This window comes from Hemitrygon akajei, chromosome 13 (genome assembly GCF_048418815.1).
Source record: "Hemitrygon akajei chromosome 13, sHemAka1.3, whole genome shotgun sequence".
In the NCBI taxonomy this organism is placed as follows: Eukaryota; Metazoa; Chordata; class Chondrichthyes; order Myliobatiformes; family Dasyatidae; genus Hemitrygon; species Hemitrygon akajei.
The window spans coordinates 16,761,897-16,784,125 of NC_133136.1; the positions used below are offsets into that span (position 1 = coordinate 16,761,897).

Sequence of the window (22,229 nt, forward strand, 5' to 3'; positions counted from 1 at the left end):
TCCACTCACATTAAAAGTGAAACAATGCAGGGAAATAACAACATTCAATCATTTGATTGTGAGGTCGGGAGTTCACCTCATTGTATTAGGGAACCATAAGCTGTCCTTGAACCTGGTTGTACAATCTTTAAAGCTGTTATATCTTCTTCCAGATAGGAAGGGAGTAAAGAGAGAATGTGCTGGGTGGATGGGGTCTTTGATTATGCTGGCTAATTCACTGAGGCAGCGAGAACTATAGACAGAGTTCATAAAGATAAGATGGTTTCCATGATGTATCCGAGGCAAGTATTTCAGAGTCACACACTTCCAAGGAAGATGGTGGAAACAGATCCAAGAAGAATGTTGAAGGAGCATAGACCATCTGCAGGCAGATGGCACGAGTTTGATGGAAACACATACAGCATTGTCGTGGCACCCACTCAGCCAGATTTTCAGTCCCCAACCTCTGTGCCGATTCATCGCCGCCTTTGATTCGGCCAGCGGCAGGGGTTCATCAAACTTGAATATGGTATTGGAGCTGTGTTTAGCCACACATTGTAATTTAAAGCGAGTAGTGCAGGGGGCTAAGCACACAGCCTTGTGGTGCACCTGTGTTGATGGAGATTGCGGAGCTGCCGTTGCCAATCCAAACCGCATAGGCTCTGCAAAGTGGACACAATTGCATAAGGAGGTATTAAGGCTTACGTCTTGGACTTATAGATTAGTTTTGTGTGGATGACAGTATTGAATGTCGAGCTGCAGTCGATAAGGAGCGTCCTGATGTATATATCTTCGCTGTTCCGATGTTCTAGGTTGAGTGAGGAACCGATGGAATATTTCAGATGGACCCAGTTCCTGCCCTGAAATACTCCATGAGTGAAGCTGTATAGATTCGACAGGCCTAATGTTGCTCCATGTATGTTTGTGATAAGGGACAAGCCTCTCGAGAACTTCACACGTCAAAACACTGCGGGACACGGCCACGGAGAGCCGGACTTCGGCGTCACCAACCATGTGCGAAATTCATCGATTGATGTCCCATTCGGCCAATCAAAAGGCAAGCTACTCAAATCGCCAATCCTCGCCGACGAGGGGTGGGCCATCACTTACCGCTCGGAGAGACGGTGCGGGATCGCATATGATTGACAGTACGAAGCACCAATTCTCTCAAGCCGTTGAGGATTTCGCACCAATTACCGTGGGCCTTGGTCCGAGGGGGTGGGTGTAATTGTGGAGGTGGAGAGGGTTCGGGTCTGTTGTTGGTTGGTGCCCTTTGTTGTAGCGGTGGGCTCGGCGGTCTCATGTTGTGCTGGAGCTCACTGAGGGACATGGATCTTCCTGCTTCTGACACAGTGCGGGGGAAGCGCCGAGCCGATTGAACGGCCCACGCCTCAAGCCGGCTGCTCCATGCCTTCCAGATAATTCAGCACTGACCCGTGTGTGTGTGTGCATCCATCCTGGGCTCTCTGTGGCCGATGTTCGTCGGCTGAAATAAGGTGAGGGACAAAATCCACCTCCCGGCTTCCCTGCGAGCGGTGGTGATGTGATCAGGAATATTAGGTGGTTGGCATCAGAGGCTGCTTGAAATACGCAGCAAGTCCGCCGCCATCCATCAGAGAGAGGCCATCCATCCATCCTATGTCAGAGCCGTCATTGGGTTTCCTTACTAACAAAACATGAAACGTGTGGCTCATTTTCTACACTCTTAACACATTTCCAGGTCTAGTTTCTCAACCAATGGCTTTGTTCTGTGTATTGATCAAAAATATAATTATTTGTTAAATCTTAGGGGTTTTTTTTTAAATAAATGAATTTCCACATCCTTTAAAAATGATAATTGTCGTAAGTAGGCCTAATTACATTAATGCATGTTTTCTCGTCAGTCTATCCATTAATTAATTAAATACTATTTAGTTACACTATTTGTAAAAAAAAATCAGTCCTGAAGAAGGGTCTCTGTCCGAAAAGTCGACTGTTCGTTCATTTCCATAGATGCTCCCTGACCTGCTGAGTTCCTCCAGCATTTTGTGTATATTGCTTTGTAAAAGAAAAATCCCGTTTTTGTACTGACATCTGCAATATATTGATGGAAAGCGTAGTTTCATATTTGAAACAGCATTTATTTCCAGACCCTATTTATCACTTTAGATCTAACAAATTTGCAAGTGGAATTCCAACATCTGAAATCGAAAATATTCCAATAGATAAAAGAAAGGAATAAATAATACAAATAATATAAATAATACAAATCCCATTTTAAATTTGCTAACATTTTTCGTGGGAGACAACAAAAGGCATTTAGAGGCAAACGTAATGATATATTTCTGAAAACTAGACAAGTGTATGTATTTTTAATCATCATATATTTTGTTTCTGAAAGCTCTGTGTACCATTGAAGTTAATGGTTTAATTTTTCTGCATGTCATTGGCCTGTGACATATTATCTGAAATATTCTGAGAGGTAGTGTCTTCTGCACTATAACATCTCTGATAAATTGTCTTCAGGAGCAGCTGTACAACTCTTGATATCCTGGATAAACAATGTTAATGAATATATAAACATATCAAAAGCAGCCCACGTTAGTGATCTGCATATCAATAATACTTGCTTTTCTTGTCCATACAAAGGTATGGCGGACCATTGGTGCAGCAGTTTGTACTGCTCTCAGCCTGTTCCGTCAACCTGGATTCCAAATCTGGAATTTGCACAATCCTCTTGTGATTACATGGGTTCTATCCAAAGATATGGCAGTAGGTTACTTTCCCCTTTATCTGGGTGTATGTTTCTCCAGTTACAAGGATGTTTGCAGAACTTGAGGACCTCAGTTATAGGGAAAGGATAAAAGGACTTTATTTCCCAGAGTGCAGGAGAACGAGGGAAGATTCCACAAAGGCATACAAAATTATGAAGAGTATAAATAGGGTAAATACAAACAGGTTTTTTTCCACTGAGGATGAGACCAGAACTAGAGTTCATGGGTTAACGGTGAAAGGTGAAATGTTTAGGGGGAACATGAGGAGGAACTTCTTCTGTCAGAGGGTGGTGAGTGTGCGGAATGAGCTGCCAGCAGAAGTGGTGGATGCAAGTTTGATTTCAATAATTAAGAGAAAGTTGGATAGGTATATGGATGGTGTTAGGGTGTTATCATGGAGTTAGGGTATATAACAAATATTAAGTTCAACAGCAGGCATTCTTCAGATTTGAACATGGATTATAGATTAAATATAAAATGCAGCCCTGAACAATACTTTTCCTGAAGCTGTGGATACCAGTTGATTGAAAACCAGACAATCCTGATTAACATTCATTTTGAGTGTCTAAAATGTGGGTGCGAAGAAGGAGATGTGTGAAAATTATATGTAATTCAAAGGAAGCAGTGCAGATGCAGTACAACCATAGGATTGTCCTGCTGTTAACTTTGATCTTTAGCATATAAAATGTCATGTAATATTGGGTCAGGAGTTCTCTTCCTCCAAAAGTGTCTCATTTTGTTGAATAAAACACTAGAGTATCCACTAGGTTTAGTTTCTCTCCTGTGACTGTTCATGTTACAACAGATGGGAGAGATGGTCCACGTGCAGGTCAATGGGACCAGGCAGTTTATTAGTTCATTATGGACTAGATAGGCCGAAGAATCTGTTTCTGAGCTATAGTGTTCTATAACTTTATGACTCTTAATCTGAATTAATAAAAGACAATATAAGGAAATATGAGGCGCAGTGAGAATGATGTGCTAGTACCTGATACAATCTAATAAGGTGAATAACCTCTTCCTAGATCACAATAAGTGAGTGATTAGGATCACTTTTTCACTGAACCTGCACCTGTGCAAATAGAAATGCCCATAACTGAGCTAATCCCACGTGGAAGCTAGCCTTGCATTCACCAGAGTGCTGGATGCAGGAAAACCATCAACCCTGTTTGTCACGTCGTTGAGTGAACTCATTTTGGGAATTCCATGAGGTTAGCTAAACATAAGAGAGGCCAATCATTACAGTTGCAGGTGACTTCAACCTACACCAGATGCAGGCCATCCCCCAGATAACAAACTAGTTCAGTTTCCCCAGACCAGCATTAGTCCATTTTGGCCATGTTGATTAATATGCAAAAATTGTCTGATATGGTAACTATACCTCCCACAGAATTGTAATGAATGGTATCAAAAACACATGGTTGTTTAAGAAAAAGCAATTACTGAAAATGGAAAGAGGGAACTAGTTTTACCTTTAATAGGAAGAAACGTTGCTTCTCACTGTATCTCGGTACATGCGACAATAGTAAACTTAATTATGGGGCATTTGTATTCTGGGGATAGCCTATATAGGAGAAAGTCCAAATGGATGTAAACTAACTGCTTCTCCAAAGCATAATGCCCTTGATATTATTCTGCATAATACAAACATAATATATTCTAAAAGAAATCTATCTAATTTGTATCTGCAGAACTCGATCTGAAAAAATGTTGCACATGAATTACACCGATTAGGCCATCACTCAGATTTTATGAAATGCGCACTTCAGCAATAATTTTATGCTGTTTTAATATGATTGCTTTGGGTTAAATCATTAAAAGGGTGCTGCTGTCTAGAATTAATAGATAATAGTAATAAGTATGAGCAAAATGGAGCATTTGAAAACCAGAGAAATCGACTAACTCCTATTTAAAATTACGATAGAAAATTCTGGAAACCCAGTTCTTAGGAAGTGTCTTCAACCTGAACTGTTAACTCTGTTTCTCCTTAAACAGATATTAAGCATTTCCATCATTTTCTATTTTTATTCCAGATATCCAGCATCTGCAGTCTTTAATTTGCAGTAAATTAAATTTAAATTGATTTCCCTTCCCCTCAAATACTGTGGCAACCTCCATAAAGAGATAGGTAATGAATGTTTGGACAAATATCTGTGATATTCATATCGAATAATTATATTTCATAGTCTATCCAGATAATTTATTACTTTGCTGAATTAACTAATTACATATTATAATTAGATCTAATCATTAGAGCAGCCATTGTGTGAATGGACAATGTTAGGGTAGTCAGGCTTTGGTGAGAACATGCACAGGCTAGAACATAAATTTGAGAAGTTAGAGGCATAATAAGTGTAGGCAGGATGATAGTTCAGGCAGTGGATTGTCCTCCTGTAAGATGTGGGATTTCAAGGTACCTAACAATCTCCCTGTTGACTACATCTGCAGGAAGTGCACCTAATTTCAGGTCCTGACTGACAAGGTCACGGAGCTGGAGGTGGAAGCACTCAGGATGATCCAAGAGGCTGAAAGCTAAGTAGTGACTATTTTACTGAGGTGGTCACACCCAGAGTGCAAGCTTCAGATAGTAGGTGGGTGACCACCGGGAGAAGTAAGTTGAGTAAGCAGTCAGTGCAGGGTTACCCCTCTGGCCATCCCCCTCAGCAACAAGTTCACCCCTTTGGATACAGCTAGGAAAGACAGCGCACAACAGCAGCAGTCAGGCCAGTGGACCTGCAGTCAGCTCTGAGGTTCAGCAGGGAAGAGTAAAGTTATGAGGAGTGATAGTGATAGGAGATTGAAAGTTAAGGGGACAGGAGATTCTGTGGCCACAAAACACAAGCCAGGGTGGTGTGTTGCCTTCCAGGTGCTAGGATCCAGGATGTCTTGGGGCTGCTGCAGAAGATTCTCAAGAGGGAGAGTGAGCAACAAGAGGTTGAGGTGCACATTGGCACTGATGACGAAGGTAGAAAGGGGGAAGAAGTCCTGCGCAGTGAGTATAGGGAGTTAGGGAAAAAGCTGAAGAACAGGACCTCCAAGTCAGTAATCTCTGGATCACTCCCAGTGCCGATGCTAGTCAGGGTAGAAATAGGATGATGGTAGAAATTAATGAATGGCTGAGAAAATGGTGTAAGGGGCAGGGGTTCAAATGTCTAAATCCTTGGGATCTCTTCTTCTCATTGGGAAAAGGTTATACCTGACACCAAGGAGGACCAATATCCATGTGGGCATCTTTGCTAGTGCTGTTGGGAGGTTTAAACTAAGTTGGCTGGGGTGTGGGAATCAGAGTGATAGGACTAAGAATGGGGCTATTGGTGTACGAGTTGATGCAGTATGTAGTAAGACTGTAAGGATGGACAGGAAAATGATAGGGCAAAATTCCAGATAGAGGAATGAGATGAAGTGTAACATGGGGCATTGAAAAGGGTAATGAATACAGAACTGAAGGTGTTATATTTGAATGCACACAGTATACAGAATAAGGTAGATGATATTATAGCACAGGTATAGGTTGGCAGGTATGAAATTGTGAGCATCAGTGAGACGTGGCTGGAAGAAGATCATAGTTGGGAGCTTCACATCCAAGAATACACCTTGTATCCAAAGGACAGGCAGTTAGGCAGGGAGCCTGTCTGGCTCAAATGAAATCAAATCCTTAGAAAGAGGTGACAGAGGATCAGAAGTTGTAGAATCCTTGTGGGTCAAGTTAAGAAATTGCAAGGATAAAAAGACACACAAACACAAGAAAATCTGCAGATACTGGAAATCCAAAGCAACATCACAAAAAATGCTGGAAGAACCAAGCAGCATCTATGGAAAAGAGTAAACAGTCAATGTTTTGGGCCTAGACGCTTCATCAGGTCCTGATCAGGATTAAAAGACCCTGATGGGAATTATGTACAGGCACCCAAACAGTAGCCAAGATGTGGGAAATACAGTAAATTTCAATGGGAAATAGAAAAGGTATGTAATAAGGGCAATGTTATGATCATGGGGATTTCAATGTGCCGGTAGATTGGGAAAATCAGATCCCAAGAGAGGGAATTCGGAGAATGTCTACGAGATGGCTTTTTAAAGCAGGATGTGGTTCAGCCCACTCGAGAAAAGGCAATATTGGATTGGGGGTTGTGTAATGAACCAGATTTGATTAGGGAGCTTAGGAGGCAGTGTTCATAAAACGAGAGAATTCACCCTGCAATTTGAGAGGGAGATTTAAAGTTGGATGTGTCAGTGTTATAGTGAAGTAAAAGAAGTTACAGAGGCACGAAAGAGGAGCTGGCCAAAGTTGATTGGAAAGGAACACTTGCAGGGATGAAAGTAGAATGGCAATGCCTGGAGTTCTAGGGAAAAATTCAGGAGTCTCTGGATAGATACATCCCAAAGTTGAATAAGTATTTTAATGGGAGGATGAGGCAACGGTGGCTGTCAAGTGAAATCAAAGACAGCATAAAATCAAAAGTGGGCATTAGTAGAGCAAAAAGTAGTGGGAAATTGGAGGATTGGTAAGTTTTAAAAAAACAACAGAAGGCAATTAAAAAGAACCTGAAGGAGAGAAAAGATTAAATTTGAAGGTAAGCTAGCCAAAAATATCAGAGGATTCCAAAAGTTTATTTCAGATATATAAAGAGTAAAAGAGAGGCAAGAGTGGATATTGGATTGCTGGAAAATGAAATTGGAGAGGTAGTAATGGGGTGGGGGGAAAAGAAATTGTAAGTATTTTGTGTCAGTCTTGACTTCTAGCAGTATGCCAGAAATTTGAGATTGTCAGAGGGCAGAAGTGAGTGTAGTTGCTATTACTAAGGAAAAGGTGTTTAGGAAGATGAAAGGTCTGAAGATAGATAAGTCACCTAGACCATATAGACTACATGCCAGAGTTCTGAAAGAGGTAGCTAAAGCGATTGTGGAGGCACTCGTAATGACCTTTCAAGAATCATTATATTCTGGCATGATTCTGGAGAGCTGGAAAATTGCAAATGTCACTCTTTGCTAAGAAGGAAGGGAGGCAGAAGAAAGGAAATTATAGGCCAGTTAGCCTGACTTCAGTATTTGGGAAGATGTTGGAATCCATTAGTAAGGACGAAGTTTCGGGGTACTTAGAGGCACATGATGAAGTAGGCTAAAGTCAGCATGGTTTCCTTGAAGGGAAATCTTGCCTGACAAATCTGTTGGAATTCTTTGAGGAAATAACAGGCAAGATAGTCAAAGGAGAGTCAATGGATGTTGTTTTCTTGGATTTTCAGAAGGCCTTTGGCAAGGTGCCGCACATGAGCTGCTTAACAAAATATAACAGGAAATATACTAGCATAGATGGAAGATTGGCTGCTTGACAGGAGACAGAGTTGGAATAATTGACAGGGACAATTCTGGTTAACTACCAGTGACATGTGGAGTTCTTCAGGGGTCTGTTCTGGGATGGCTTCTTTTCACGTTTTATGTCAATGACTTGGATGACAAAATTGATAGCTTTGAGGCCAAGTTTGCATATGATCAAACATAGGTGGAATGATAGGTAGTGTTGAGGAAGCAGGGAGTCTGCAGGATATGGACAGATTGGGAGACAAGGCAAAGAAGTGGCACATAGAATATAGTGTAGAGAATATTATGGACATGCACTTTGGTTGAAGGAATAAAGGGGTAGACTATTTTGTAAGTGGCAGAAAAAGTTCAAAAATCAGAGGTGCGAAGGGACTTAGGAGTTCTTTTGCAAGATTCCCTAAATGTTAACTTGCAGGTTGAGTTGATGGTAAGGAAGGTAAATACAATGTTAGCATTCACTTCAAGAGGACTAAAATATAAGAGCAAGAATGTGATGCTGAAGCTTTATAAGACGCTGCCCAGATTGCACTTGGAGTATTAGGAGCTGTTTTGGTCCCCTTATCTAAGAAAAGATTTGCTAGCATTGTAGTGGGTCTAAAGGAGAATGATTCTAGGAATGAAAGGGTTAACAGATGAGGCTCCTACATATGTGTTGTGGTCTTACAGTATATGTCTGCATATTTGCAGTTCTGTTATAACAAGTTTCCATAGCACAAATTGTATATAAAAGATTATAAGGATTGGCTTTATTTGTTACAGGTACATTGAAACATACAATGAAATGCATCATTTGTGTCAGATCAAATCAGTGAGGACTGTGCTGGGTAGCTCACATAGTGTTGCCATCCTTCCTGCACCAACGTAGCATGCCCAGAGCTTTCTAACTCTAACTGTACATCACTGGGAATGTGGGAGGAAATTCACATGGTCACAGAGAGAACGTACCAACTCTTCATAGGCAACAGTGGGAATCAAACCCCAATCTTATGGCTGGCACTGTAAAGTGATGTGCTAGCTGCTATACTGCCATGTGAACCCTCCCCGCAACACACACACACACAATGACATCGCCTTAATATAATGCAATTGATTAATTAGGAAACATTGGGCGGAATTGGTTGTAAAAATTTTGATCGGGAGTTAGAGAAACAATTAAGAATTACTTTAAAAATTGACAAGTAGACAAAATATTTCTGGGAGGGGCTTGTGGGATGGTGTTGGGAGCCCTGTTTGCATGTAACCTCTCTGGAGTCACTAATTTTGCTTAAAAATACAGGCTGCTAGTTTCACCTGAGGAGGCCATTCAAAATTGACAAGCAATCGCTTCTATTGACACTTATACAATAATACTCAATTAAAGGAAATAGCATCCAGCCTTTAGTATTTTAGGTTGCGGTAACACAGTAAGATTATAGCAAATAACATTTTGGGGGGAAAGTAACTGTTCTTGTAAGTCTAAAATTCTTCAGCCCCACACCTTCTTTTAACCTATTTACACAACTGTTTTATAATGCCATTTTCTACAACATACTATTTGCATTCCGAAGAAACTTTTGTGTTATAGCAGACCTGTATACAGATAGTTGAAAGATTGTTGTTTTACAAACTGTTTCCTTCTTCGATCTAGTTATACAGTAGAACATTCACTTCACTTGAATCAGACCACCAGAAGGGTAACAAATGTGTTCTCATATAATTGAACTTTGAGGTTGCCACTAACAAAACCTGTTATTTCCTTGGTCTAGAATGAGGAACATGGATGTAAAATATCATGGATGATACATTGAACAATGTTCAAGTCAAAACAGTCAACGATTGCAATGGCAACAGAGACAGAACATGCTCAAGCACTGCTGAAAACGTTCAGCACAGCATCAGTCATTTCGAGTATTGGACTAGGAATCTTCTGCTTCCTCTCTGATCAGTGTTTACAGCTTTCATTAATACAGAGCAACGATTGGCTTAGGGCTCTTTCAGACAACGCTGTGCATGGTGTCATCGGACTGTGGTCTTGGGCTATTGTCATTGGATTGAGAAAGAAGAGTGATTTTTATGAGGTAATTTTAGCTGGCCTTCTGTCTTCTGTCATTGATGCTGACCACTTTGTGGCAGCTGGATCCTTATCTTTGAAGGTAAGCACAAAAATTAGAGCAATTGACCTGAAGATTAGTCCATAAAATCTAATTTACTGCATTTCCTGTGAACATATTGTTGCAAAACAATTAAATTTTTGTAACTTAAAAGTAATATTTGATGTAAATATGATATCTACTTGCAGACTTTTAAAGTTCAATGTTCAGAGTAAATTTATTATCGAAGAATGTATGTGTCACCATATACTACACTGAAATTCATTTAATTAATTTTAATTAGTTCAAATTGCAAGTAAATAGATTATTTATTCCATGACTCATAGGAACCCAGAAGTTCTGTTACTTTTTAAAATCAAAATTTGGTACCTAAGCTTTTATTGTGGTTGTTAGGAGCTTGAAAGGTATCCTAATGATGGCAGAAGTTAAGGAAATAGATGGGGAGCCAAACACAAATTGTGTATATGATCTATTAGAAGCCAGAAAACTAATTTTACTGAGTGATGAGGAACAATATTATGTGATGATCAATGTTCAAAGTAAATTTATTATCAAAGTACATGTATGTGACTATATGCAACACTGAGATTCATTTTCTTGTGGGCATTCACAGTAACTACAATGAAACACAATGGAATCAATGAAAAGCCATACATGACAAAACAGACAAACAACCAATGTGCAAAAGACAACAAACTGTGCAAATACAAAATGAAAAAAGAAGCAATAATAATAAATAAACAAGCAATAAATATTGAGAACATGAGATGAAGGTCCTTGAAAGTGAGTCCATAGGTTGTAGGAACTGTTGAGTGTTGGGGTGAGTACAGTTGAGTGAAGTTATCCCCTCTGGTTCAAGAGCCTGATGGTTGAGGGCTAATAACTGTTCCTGAACCTTGCAGTGTGAGTCCTGAAGTTTCTAAATTCTTCCTGATGGCAACAATGAGAAAAGAATATAACCTGGGTGTGGGGTTTCTGACGATGGATTCTACTTTCCTGCAACAACACTTCGTGTAGGAATGCAGCAGTGAGAAGAGCACATGGTGTAGTCACCAGAATTGTTTTGCATTTAACTAGTGAAATCAAATTAACAAAAGAGAAATCCATCGTCCTTAAGATTTATGCAGGATTATTAGTTATAACACTGTTATGCTTCTGCTCCTTTTACAAGCGACTAAAGCAGCTCTAAATTGGAGGTTACACATTCGTTAGACCATAAAGCAACCTTAATTATTTCTTAGAACTCACACAAAATGCTGGTGGAACGCAGCAGGCCAGGCAGCATCTATAGGAAGAAGTACAGTCGGCTTTTCAGGCCGAGACCCTTCGTCAGGACTAACTGAAAGAAGAGATAGTAAGAGATTTGAAAGTGGGAGGGGGAGCGGGAAATCCAAAACGACAGGAGAAGACCGGAGGGGCAGGGATGAAGCCAAGAGCTGGAAAGTTGATTGGCAAAAGGGATACACAGCTGGAGAAGGGAGAGGATCATGGGACAGGAGGCCTAGGGAGAAAGAAAGGGGGAGCACCAGAGGGAGGCTGGCAAGGAGTGATTGTGACAGGGACAGAGAGAGAAAAGAAGAAAAAGGGGGGAAATAATGAATAAATAAGGGATGGGGTAAGAAGGGGAGGGGGGGCAGTAACGGAAGTTAGAGAAATCATTGTTCATGCCATCAGGTTGGAGGCTACCCAGACGGAATATAAGGTGTTGTTCCTCCAACCTGAGTGTGGCTTCATCTTGACAGTAGAGGAGGCCATGGATAGACATATCAGAATGGGAATGGGACGTGGAATTAAAATGTGTGGCCACTGGGAGATCCTGCTTTCTCTGGTGGACAGAGTGTAAGTGTTCAGCAAAACGGTCTCCCAGTCTGCGTCGGGCCTCACCAATATATAAAAGGCCACACCGGGAGCACCGGACGCAGTATACCACACCAGCCGACTCACAGGTGAAGTGTTGCCTCACCTGGAAGGACTGTCTGGGGCCCTGAATAGTGGTGAGGAAGGAAGTGTAAGGGCAGGTGTAGCACTTGTTCCGCTTACAAGGGTAAGTGCCAGGCAGGAGATCGGTGGGAAGGGAAGGGGGGGGGACGAGTGGACAAGGGAGTCGCGTAGGGAGCGATCCCTACAGAAAGCAGAAAGGGGGGGAGGGAAAGTTGTGCTTGGTGGTGGGATCCCGGTGGAGATGGCAGAAGTTACGGAGAATTATATGTTGGACCTGGACGGTGGTGGGCTGGTTGTCCTCACCTACCACTCCACCAGCCTCCAGGTCCAACATATAATTTCTGCTTTCTGTAGGGATCGCTCAAATATTACTGAAATATTAAATACACAACACTTACAATAGCAGGATCCAATTTGTCCTTGAGCCTGGTGCATATGCTTCAGGCTTTTGTAGCTTCTGCCCGATGGGAGGGAGAGAGGAGAGAAAGTCTGGGGTGGGTGGTGTCTTTGATTATGCTGGCTGCTTTCTTAAGGTAGCAAGAAGTGTGGACATAAATTATCACTTCCTAGATTCAGTGAAGAATTTGTATGTTGCAAACTGTAATGTACATACATTGAGTAAGCATTTTATTGGTGACTGTTTTTGTTATTTATGTGTTAGAATAATTCCAATTAAATTTAATTTTTAAGTTCACATTCCTTTCAACCCTTACTGTAAGTGTTGCAGTATATGACATGACTGTAGGTGGAGCCATTTAGTTTTTAAACGCAGGAAATACTGACGATCATTCTCTGTGATATTCATTATATTTAAGACAGCTGCTGGTTTTCCATATATTGCCAAAATATTGTCAGAATTGTGTTTCAACTGCATTGTTTTTTCAATAAATCAAATGCCCCAGAGGTGCATTTGCATAGTGCAACTTCCAAATCATAATCAGGTTCATTATCACTGATACATGTTGAGAAATTTGTCATTTTGCGGCAGCTGGACAGTGCATGACATAAGGTACCATAAGGTACAATAAAAATTTATTAAATAAATGGAGCAAAAGAGGAACAGCAAGGTAGTGTTTATGGGCCATTCAGAAATCTGTGTGTCTTCAGTCTCCTACACCTCTTCCCCAATGGTAGTAATGAGAAGAGGGCATGTCCTGGGGAGTAATTATTGTTGGATGCCACATTCTTGAGGCTTCACCTTTTGAATATGTCCTCATGGTGGGGAGGGTTGTGCCCACAATGGACTAGCTGAGTCTACAACCTTTTGCAACCTCTTTTAATCCTATACATTGGACCCTCCATACCAGTCAGAATACTCTCCACCATACATCTGTAGAAATTTGCTAGAGTCTTTGATGACATACCAGATCTTATAGACAATAAACAATAGGTGCAGACGTAGACCATTTGGCCCTTCGAGCCTGCACCGCCATTTTGAGATCATGGCTGATCAATTCCTATCAATACCCGGTTCCTGCCTTGTCCCCATATCCCTTGATTCCCCTATCCATAAGATACCTATCTAGCTCCTTCTTGAAAGCATCCAGAGAATTGGCCTCCACTACCTTCCGAGGCAGTGCATTCCAGACCCCCACAACTCTCTGGGAGAAGAAGTTTTTCCTTAACTCTGTCCTAAATGACCTACCCCTTATTCTCAAACCATGCCCTCTGGTACTGGACTCTCCCAGCATCTGGAACATATTTCCTGCCTCTATCTTGTCCAATCCCTTAATAATCTTATAAGTTGCAATCAGATCCCCTCTCAATCTCCTTAATTCCAGCGTGTACAAGCCCAGTCTCTCTAACCTCTCTGCGTAAGACAGTCCAGACATCCCAGGAATTAACCTCGTGAATCTACACTGCACTTCCTCTACAGCCAGGATGTCCTTCCTTAACCCTGGAGACCAAAACTGTACACAATACTCCAGGTGTGGTCTCACCAGGGCTCTGTACAAATGCAAGAGGATTTCCTTGCTCTTGTACTCAATTCCCTTTGTAATAAAGGCCAACATTCCATTAGCCTTCTTCACTGCCTGCTGCACTTGCTCATTCACCTTCAGTGACTGATGAACAAGGACTCTGAGATCTCTTTGTATTACTCCCTTACCCAACTCTATACCGTTCAGATAATAATCTGCCTTCCTGTTCTTACTCCCAAAGTGGATAACCTCACACTTATTCACATTAAACGCCATCTGCCAAGTATCTGCCCACTCACCCAGCCTATCCAAGTCACCCTGAATTCTCCTAACATCCTCATCACATGTCACACTGCCACCCAGCTTAGTATCATCAGCAAATTTGCTGATGTTATTTTCTATGCCTTCATCCAAATCGTTAACGTAAATGGTAAACAGCTGTGGTCCCAATACCGAGCCCTGTGGCACCCCACTAGTCATCACCTGCCATTCTGAGAAACACCCATTCACCGCTACCCTTTGCTTTCTATCTGCCAACCAGTTTTCTATCCATGTCAATGCCTTCCCCCCGATGCCCTGAGCTTTGATTTTACCCACCAATCTTCTATGTGGGACCTTATCAAATGCCTTCTGAAAATCGAGGTACACTACATCCACTGGATCTGCCCCGTCTAACTTCCTGGTTACATCCTCGAAAAACTCCAACAGATTAGTCAAGCATGATTTACCCTTGGTAAATCCATGCTGGCTCGGCCCAATCCAATCACTGCTATCTAGATATGCCACTATTTCATCCTTAATAATGGACTCTAGCATCTTTCCCACCACCGATGTCAGGCTGACAGGTTGATAGTTCTCTGTTTTCTCCCTCCCTCCTTTCTTAAAAAGTGGGATAACATTAGCCATTCTCCAATCTTCAGGAACTGATCCTGAATCTAAGGAACATTGGAAAATGATTACCAATGCATCCACAATTTCCAGGGCCACCTCCTTTAGTACCCTAGGGTGCAGACCATCTGGACCTGGGGATTTGTCAGCCTTCAGTCCCATCAGTCTTCTCATCACTGTTTCCTTCCGAATGTCAATCTGTTTCATTTCCTCTGTTACCCTATGTCCTTGGCCCATCCATACATCTGGGAGATTGCTTGTGTCTTCCTTAGTGAAAACAGATCTAAAGTACTCATTAAATTCTTCTGCCATTTCTCTGTTTCCCATAACAATTTCACCCAATTCATTCTTCAAGGGCCCAACATTGTTCTTAACTATCTTCTTTCTCTTCACATACCTAAAAAAGCTTTTGCTATCTTCCTTTATATTCCTGGCTAGCTTGCGTTCGTACCTCATTTTTTCTCCCCGTATTGTCTTTTTAGTTAAGTTCTGTTGTTCCTTAAAAACTTCCCAATCATCTGTCCTCCCACTCACCTTAGCTCTGTCATATTTCCTTTTTTTTAAATGCTATGCAGTCTCTGACTTCCTTTGTCAACCACTGAGGCCCCTTTCCCCCCTTTGAATCCTTCCTTCTCTGGGGGATGAACTGATTTTGCACCTTGTGCATTATTCCCAAGAATACCTGCCATTGCTGTTCCACTGTCTTTTCTGCTAGGCTATCCGTCCAGTCAACTTTGGCCAGCTCCTCCCTCATGGCTCCATAGTTTCCCCTGTTCATCTGCAACACTGACACCTCCGAGCTGCCCTTATCCTTCTCAAATTGCAGATAAAAGCTTATCATATTGTGATCACTACCTCCTAATGGCTCCTTTACTGCGAGATCGCTTATCAAATCCTGTTCATTACATAACACTAAATCCAGAATAGTCTTGTCCCTGGTCGGCTCTCGTACAAGTTGTTCCAAGAATGCATCCCGTAGGCACTCTACAAACTCCCTATCCTGTGGTCCAGCACCAACCTGATTCGCCCAGTTCACCTGCATGTTGAAATCCCCCATAACTACTGCAATATTACCTTTGCCACATGCCAATGTTAACTCCCTATTCAACTTGCACCCAATATCCATGCTACTGTTTGGTGGCATGTAGACAACACCCATTTGGGTCCTTTTGCCCTTACTGTTCCTCAGTTCTATCCACACAGACTCTACTTCTCCTGACCCTATGTCCCCCCTTGCAAAGGACTGAATCTCATTCCTCACCAACAGGGCCACCCCACCCCCTCTGCCCACATTTCTGTCCCTACGATAGCACGTATACCCTTGTACATTCATTTCCCAGGTCTGATCTCCCTGCAGCCATGTCTCCGTTATCCCAACAACATCATAGTTACCCATTCGCACCTGGGCTTCAAGCTCATCCGCCTTATTCCTGACACTTCGTGCATTCAGATGTAGAATTTTTAACCCGTTTCTCCTCTCTCTGTTTGAATCGCTGCCTATTGTGCTTAACCCAGCTCCCCGAACTCCCATCGGGCTATACGCCCCTAGAATTTTGTTGTCCTTCCTACATTTACTTATTCTTTCAACACATTTAACTCCATGTTCTGTCAGACCATCCCTCTGTACACGAGTCCTCCTTATCACTTGTTCCACCCCACCTTCCTCTACTACACACTTAATATTCCGGAACCGTGTAGTCCCCACCTGTCCTTTATTCTTCCTCTCGCTATCCTCTCTCACATTCTGGATCCCCGCCCCCTGCAAATTTAGTTTAAACCCCCCCCCCCCCCCCCAAGAAGCTCTAGCAAACTTCCCTGCAAGAATGTTAGTACCGCTCCAGTTCAGGTGTAAACCGTCCCTTCGGAACAGATCCCACCTTCCCTGGAACAAGGCCCAATTATCTACAAACCTGAAGCCCTCCCTCCTGCACCATCCTCTCAGCCATGTATTAATCTGTATAATCCTTCTGTTCCTTGTCTCACTCGCATGTGGCACAGGTAGCAATCCTGAGATTGTTACCCTGGAGGTTCTGCTCTTCAGCTTCGCACCTAACTCCGTGAACTCCCTACGCAGGACCCCCTCACTCATCCTACCCACGTCATTGGTCCCTACATGGACCACAACATCTGGATTCTTGCCCTCCCTCTCGAGAATAACCTGCACCCGATCTGAGATGTCTCGGACCCCGGCACCAGGAAGGCAACATACCATCCGAGACTCCAGATCTTCCCCACAAAATCTCCTATCCGCCCCCCCTGACTATAGAATCCCCTATCACTACCGCTCTCTTCTCTTCCCTCCTCCCCTTCCTAGTCGCGGGTCCAACCTCAGTGCCAGAGACAGGACCACTGCAGCTTGTTCCTGGTAGGTCACCCCACCAACAGTATCCAAAACGGTATATTTATTTTTGATGGGAACGGCCACAGGGGTGCTCTTCTCTCTCTGTTTGCTCCCCCTGCCTCTCTTGACTGTCACCCATTTGCCTACCTCCTGTCTTTTCGGTGTGACTGCCTCCCGATAACTCTTATCTATCTCTGCCTCTGCCTCCCGAATGATCCGTAGTTCATCCAGCTCCTGCTCCAATTCCCTAACTCGGTCTGATAGGAGCTGCAGCTGGATGCACCTATTGCAGGTGTGGACATCAGGAACAACTGTGTTGACCCTGACCTCCCACATACTGCATATGGAGCACACCACTGCTCTAACCATCTCCCCCATTACCTGATCCCAGATTAGTCAGAATAAATGAAAAGCAGGCTTCTTGCCGAAGTCCTCTTGCACCGAAGCCCGCTGAGCCAAAGCCCAGCACTCTGCTCCTGCGCACTCCGCTGCCCGCTCCTGAAAGTGGGTCGCTTTTTAAAGCCCGCGCTCGCCACTGACGTCACCCGCGCTTGCGCAGCTTTACCTTCCTCCTCAGGTACTGTCCAGGTAGGTCCGAGGGTCTCGGCCTACCTACAACGGCTGATCCTCCGATCTCCAGTCGTATGTCAATCACGAGCACTCCTTACTCCCGCTCCGCTGCCCGCACCGATGCTGCCCGCTCCTGAAAGTTCTTCTCAAGCTTCTAATGAATTATAGCTTCTGACCTGACTTCTTCGTGATCGCATCAATGTGTTAGACTCTGGATAGATCCTCTGAAATGTTGATGTCCAGAAACTTAAAGCTACTCACGCTTTTCACTGCTGCCCTGTCAATGAGGACTCTTGTTTATTTTCCCAATTCCCCTTCCTGAAGTCTGAAATCAATTCCTGGGTCTTACTGACATTGTGTAAGGTTGTTGTGACTTCACTCAACCAGCCAATCTATTTTGCTCCTCTATGCCTCGTCGCCATCTGTCATGAATTCACTCTGTCTCTAGCAAATATAGCAAACTGCAGGTCCTCTGTTCACTTGGAAGACGGTACTCAGATCTGAGCAGTGACAAATATCACATACAGAGCTCTTTTGGGTTTGACTTTCCCAAAATTCAGTCAACCTTACAGCAGTTAGACTTCATTACATACAAGGTCTTTATCAGATGGAAGACAATGTGGAATAATGAGATGTCATCCACTTTGATTAAAAAAAAATACAGAGACAAGGGAATGTAAATCACAAAAATTTAACTTCTGGGAGCAGGAAGTAATTAGAAAATCAACAGTGCGTTGGTCTTTATTGGAAGTGGCTTTCTGAAATCCTGTGAATGGAGATTGTGGCTGCTTTGTTGTGTACCGGGTCTGGTTACGCTGTCAAAGAATGGAAATGCATGTGAGAGAGGGAATGCATTAAACAAACTGGTCCTGTGGTCTTCAGGGTTTGGAAGAATGAGAGGTAATCTCACTGAAGTCGATGAACTCTTACAGGGTTTGATGTGTTTACCCTGGAAGTAAACATGGAAGTGTTTACACTGGTGAGTGCATTTAGAACCAAACACTGCTCTCAGAATACAGAATCAACTGTTCAGCACAGAGATGAGATGAGACAGAGAAGAATTTCTTTATTCTCAATGTTGTGAGTTTTGAAATTCTGTACCCATGAGGGCTGAGGAGACTTATTTAAAGTATAGTTGGGGAATCACAGCATAGGGTGGCAGAGTAGCATAGTGGTCAGCACAATGCTTCACCGTACCAGTGACACTGGTTCAGTTCCCACCGCTGCCTGTAAGGAGTTTGTGCATTCTCCCTGTGACCATGGCGTTTCCTCCGCAATTTCATTTTCCTCCCACAGTCCACAATTTTTAGCTTAACTGGTCATTTTAAATTGTCCCATGATTAGGCTGGGGTTAAATCGGGTTACTGAGTCACATGGCTCGAAGGGCTGGAACAGCCTAATCCACGCTGTATCGCAAATAAATAAATAAGTAAATAAATAAAATTATCAGTTTAATATGGGCAAGTATCAAAAGTAAAAATTTAGACATAGTAAATGTTTTACATACATGGAACACCTAACTCCCTCAGGCATTAGTTCTTCACCATTTTAAAAAAATCTTTTTTTATCCTTTATATTTGGACAGGTGAATTTATTTGAACAGAAAATATTTGGACATCCCTAGATTAGGTTTCAGGTTCTTTCCCACTCTATTTACTTATCATTCCTTTGCAGACGTTTAGTTCCTCTCACCTAGTTTGCTATCCCAGCCAACCTGCAACATCTTTCGCCAGTCTGATAACTCTTATAAATGAATGGATGTGCATGTGATAGAGGGAGGGCAACAAAGGTTGTCCCATCATCAAGCTCAGATAAGTTACACCCCTTCATTCATTCCCTACTCTGTTGTAGTCACTCAGATTTTGTGCCCGTTATAGAGGTTAAAAGAACTGCTTGTCAGTATAGTTGTTCTGATGCAGGGGTTCCCAACCTGGGTCCACGAACCCCTTAGTTAATGGTAGAGGTCAATGGCATAAAAAGTGGTTGGGAACCCCGTTCTGATGGTTCAATTAATAGATGGAAAACAGCATAAAAGTTGTGGACATTTTTAAACAAAAGCTTGATTTGAATGATTTGAAAATACTTTGCAATAATAACATTTTTTCTCTCTCTCTCTCTCAGGCTGCCTTGCATCTCCCACAGAGGCCTCCACTACATTGTTCCACAGTCATACCTGTGGCGGCCTTTTCAGTGAAACTTGCCATGTGGATATTTAGACTTAAAGATTCTTGGTGCTTCCTTCCATGGATGGTTAGCATTTCTTGGGTCTCCCATCATGTCCGTGATGGTGTCCGTCACGGTCTTTGGTTCTGTCCCTTTGGAAGTACAGCTGCTGTGCCGTATTGGACCTACATAGCAATTACATCCTCGTTCCCACACCTTTTCTCTGTTCTAATGTACATGACTGGTACTAAAGAAACAATGTCCATGTCCCATGGAATTGCAATTGATGTATAACACTGTGATTTTTTTTTTTAAGGTACAGCACCCTGCACTGAACTGTGTTAATATGGAAATTCTAACTAGTAGTATACTTTTTGTGGGACTTCTGTGTAATAGGGGATTATAGCATTATGCAATCCTTTCAAAATCATCATTACATTCCATTCACTGAAGCTGCTTAATGTTTGTGTATTTAGGAAAGTAGCTGTAATACTTTAAACTTGTAAACATGATCAAATCTTCACAACACAGCTGGCTTTCAAATGATCAAGTGAATGTACTGTGATTGGTATTTATTTATTTATACAAGGATGTTAGTTTGTTGAAAATAGATGCTATGGTGTGATAGCACTGGATTATCTATAGTTGTGACTATAATTGATGACACTTAATATTTTGTAAACAGTGAGTAATTTTGTTTATAGTGATCTGAAATACAGGTGTCCCCCGTTTTTTGAACGTTCGCGTTACGTCAACTCGCTGTTATGAAAGACCTACATTAGTTACCTGTTTTCGCTAACAGAAGGTGGTTTCACTGTTACGAAAAAAGACACCGCACACCGAGCAGCCAAGCTCCTCCCCCAGAACTGCATTCTAGCCGGCATTACTTAAACACGTGCCTGTGAGTATCTGTGCTTTATGTCGATTTATTTTGTGCATCCGTTAGCAAGATGAGTTCTAAGGCATCAGAAAAGAGTGCATAAGGGTGTTAAACTTAGCTTAAAACTAGACATAATTAAGCATTTCGATCATGATGAACAAAGTAAGGACATAGTAAGTTTGGCTAAGGGTTTGTGGAAGTTGGCGAAGATGATGTTGAAGAGGTTTTGGCATCCCATGACCAAGAACTGAGAGATGAAGAGGAAAGGATAACAATTGAAACCGAACGCAGAAAGTGAAGTCGTCCAGGAACTGAACGGGAAGCAATTGCGTGAGAGTTTTGCTGCAATTGACAACGCTGCAATGATTGCAGAAAAGTATGACTTTAATTTTGAAAGGGTACGTAGGTTTAGGGCATATTTGTAGGATGGTTTGAGTGCTTACAAAGAACTGTATGATAGAAAAATGCGCAAGGCTAAGCAGTCAAGCATACTGTCGTTTTTCAAGCATTCCACATCAGCCACAGCAGACGACAAAACTCAACTTTCGACATCGAGGCAGGCAGACATAGAAGGTGACCTGCCTGCCCTGATGGAAACAGACGACGATGAGATGACACCCCAGTCTCCTCTACCTCCCACCACCGCAACCTCCGACGACTCAGCCTAACACACCATCATCAGTGTACTCACTGTCTTCCCAATTCCAGTAAGTGAAACTACACTGGGCGTACATTATTTCTACTTTATATAGGCTGTGTATTTTTGTGTTATCTGGTAGCTTCATAGCTTAAAGGTTACTGGAAAGAATGCTTCTGCTAGGAGCGCTTGCACTGTGTGTTTTTGCCACAAGTGCTGCCGAGAGCGGTTGTGTGAGATTTTCGCTGCAGTGGACAGTGCTGCAATAATTGTAGAAAAGTATTCCTACATTATATAGGCTGTGTATTTATCAGATCAATCCTGCTTTTACTATATGTTACTGCTATTTTAGGTTTTATGTGTTATTTGGCATGATTTGGTAGGCTATTTTTTGGGTCTGCGAACGCTCACAAATTTTTCCCATATAAATAAATGGTAATGCTTCTTCACTTTACGGCATTCTGGCTTACGAACCGTTTCATAGGAACGTTCTACCTTAGAATAGCAGGGGAAACCTATAACTAATAATTTCAAATTAAATTAGACAGTGTTTTCACTTAAATCCCAGAATTCCATGTGCACTACTTTTCAATTTATTCTACATTGTTTTCTTGAAACTAAATAATATCATTTTACATATTTAAATCCAACTTGATAGAATATGCCTGCTGTATTTTTTTTAAAAGCCAGCACTGGCCACTTTTATTAGGTACACCTGTACATCTCATTAATGCAAATTTCTAAATCAGCCA

The 22,229-nt window shown here is 42.2% G+C and overlaps 1 protein-coding gene across 1 annotated transcript; it reads left to right on the forward strand.

Moving 5' to 3' along the window:
* The first annotated feature begins 1,154 nt into the window (after positions 1 to 1,154).
* On the forward strand, positions 1,155 to 21,922 carry tmem267 (transmembrane protein 267). The gene is made up of 3 exons (XM_073064189.1): positions 1,155 to 1,475; positions 9,794 to 10,180; positions 19,919 to 21,922. Exons 2-3 carry the CDS (start codon positions 9,839 to 9,841, stop codon positions 20,252 to 20,254), a joined length of 678 nt encoding a protein of 225 aa, XP_072920290.1. The 5' UTR covers positions 1,155 to 1,475; positions 9,794 to 9,838; the 3' UTR covers positions 20,255 to 21,922.
* The last annotated feature ends 307 nt before the right edge of the window (positions 21,923 to 22,229 follow it).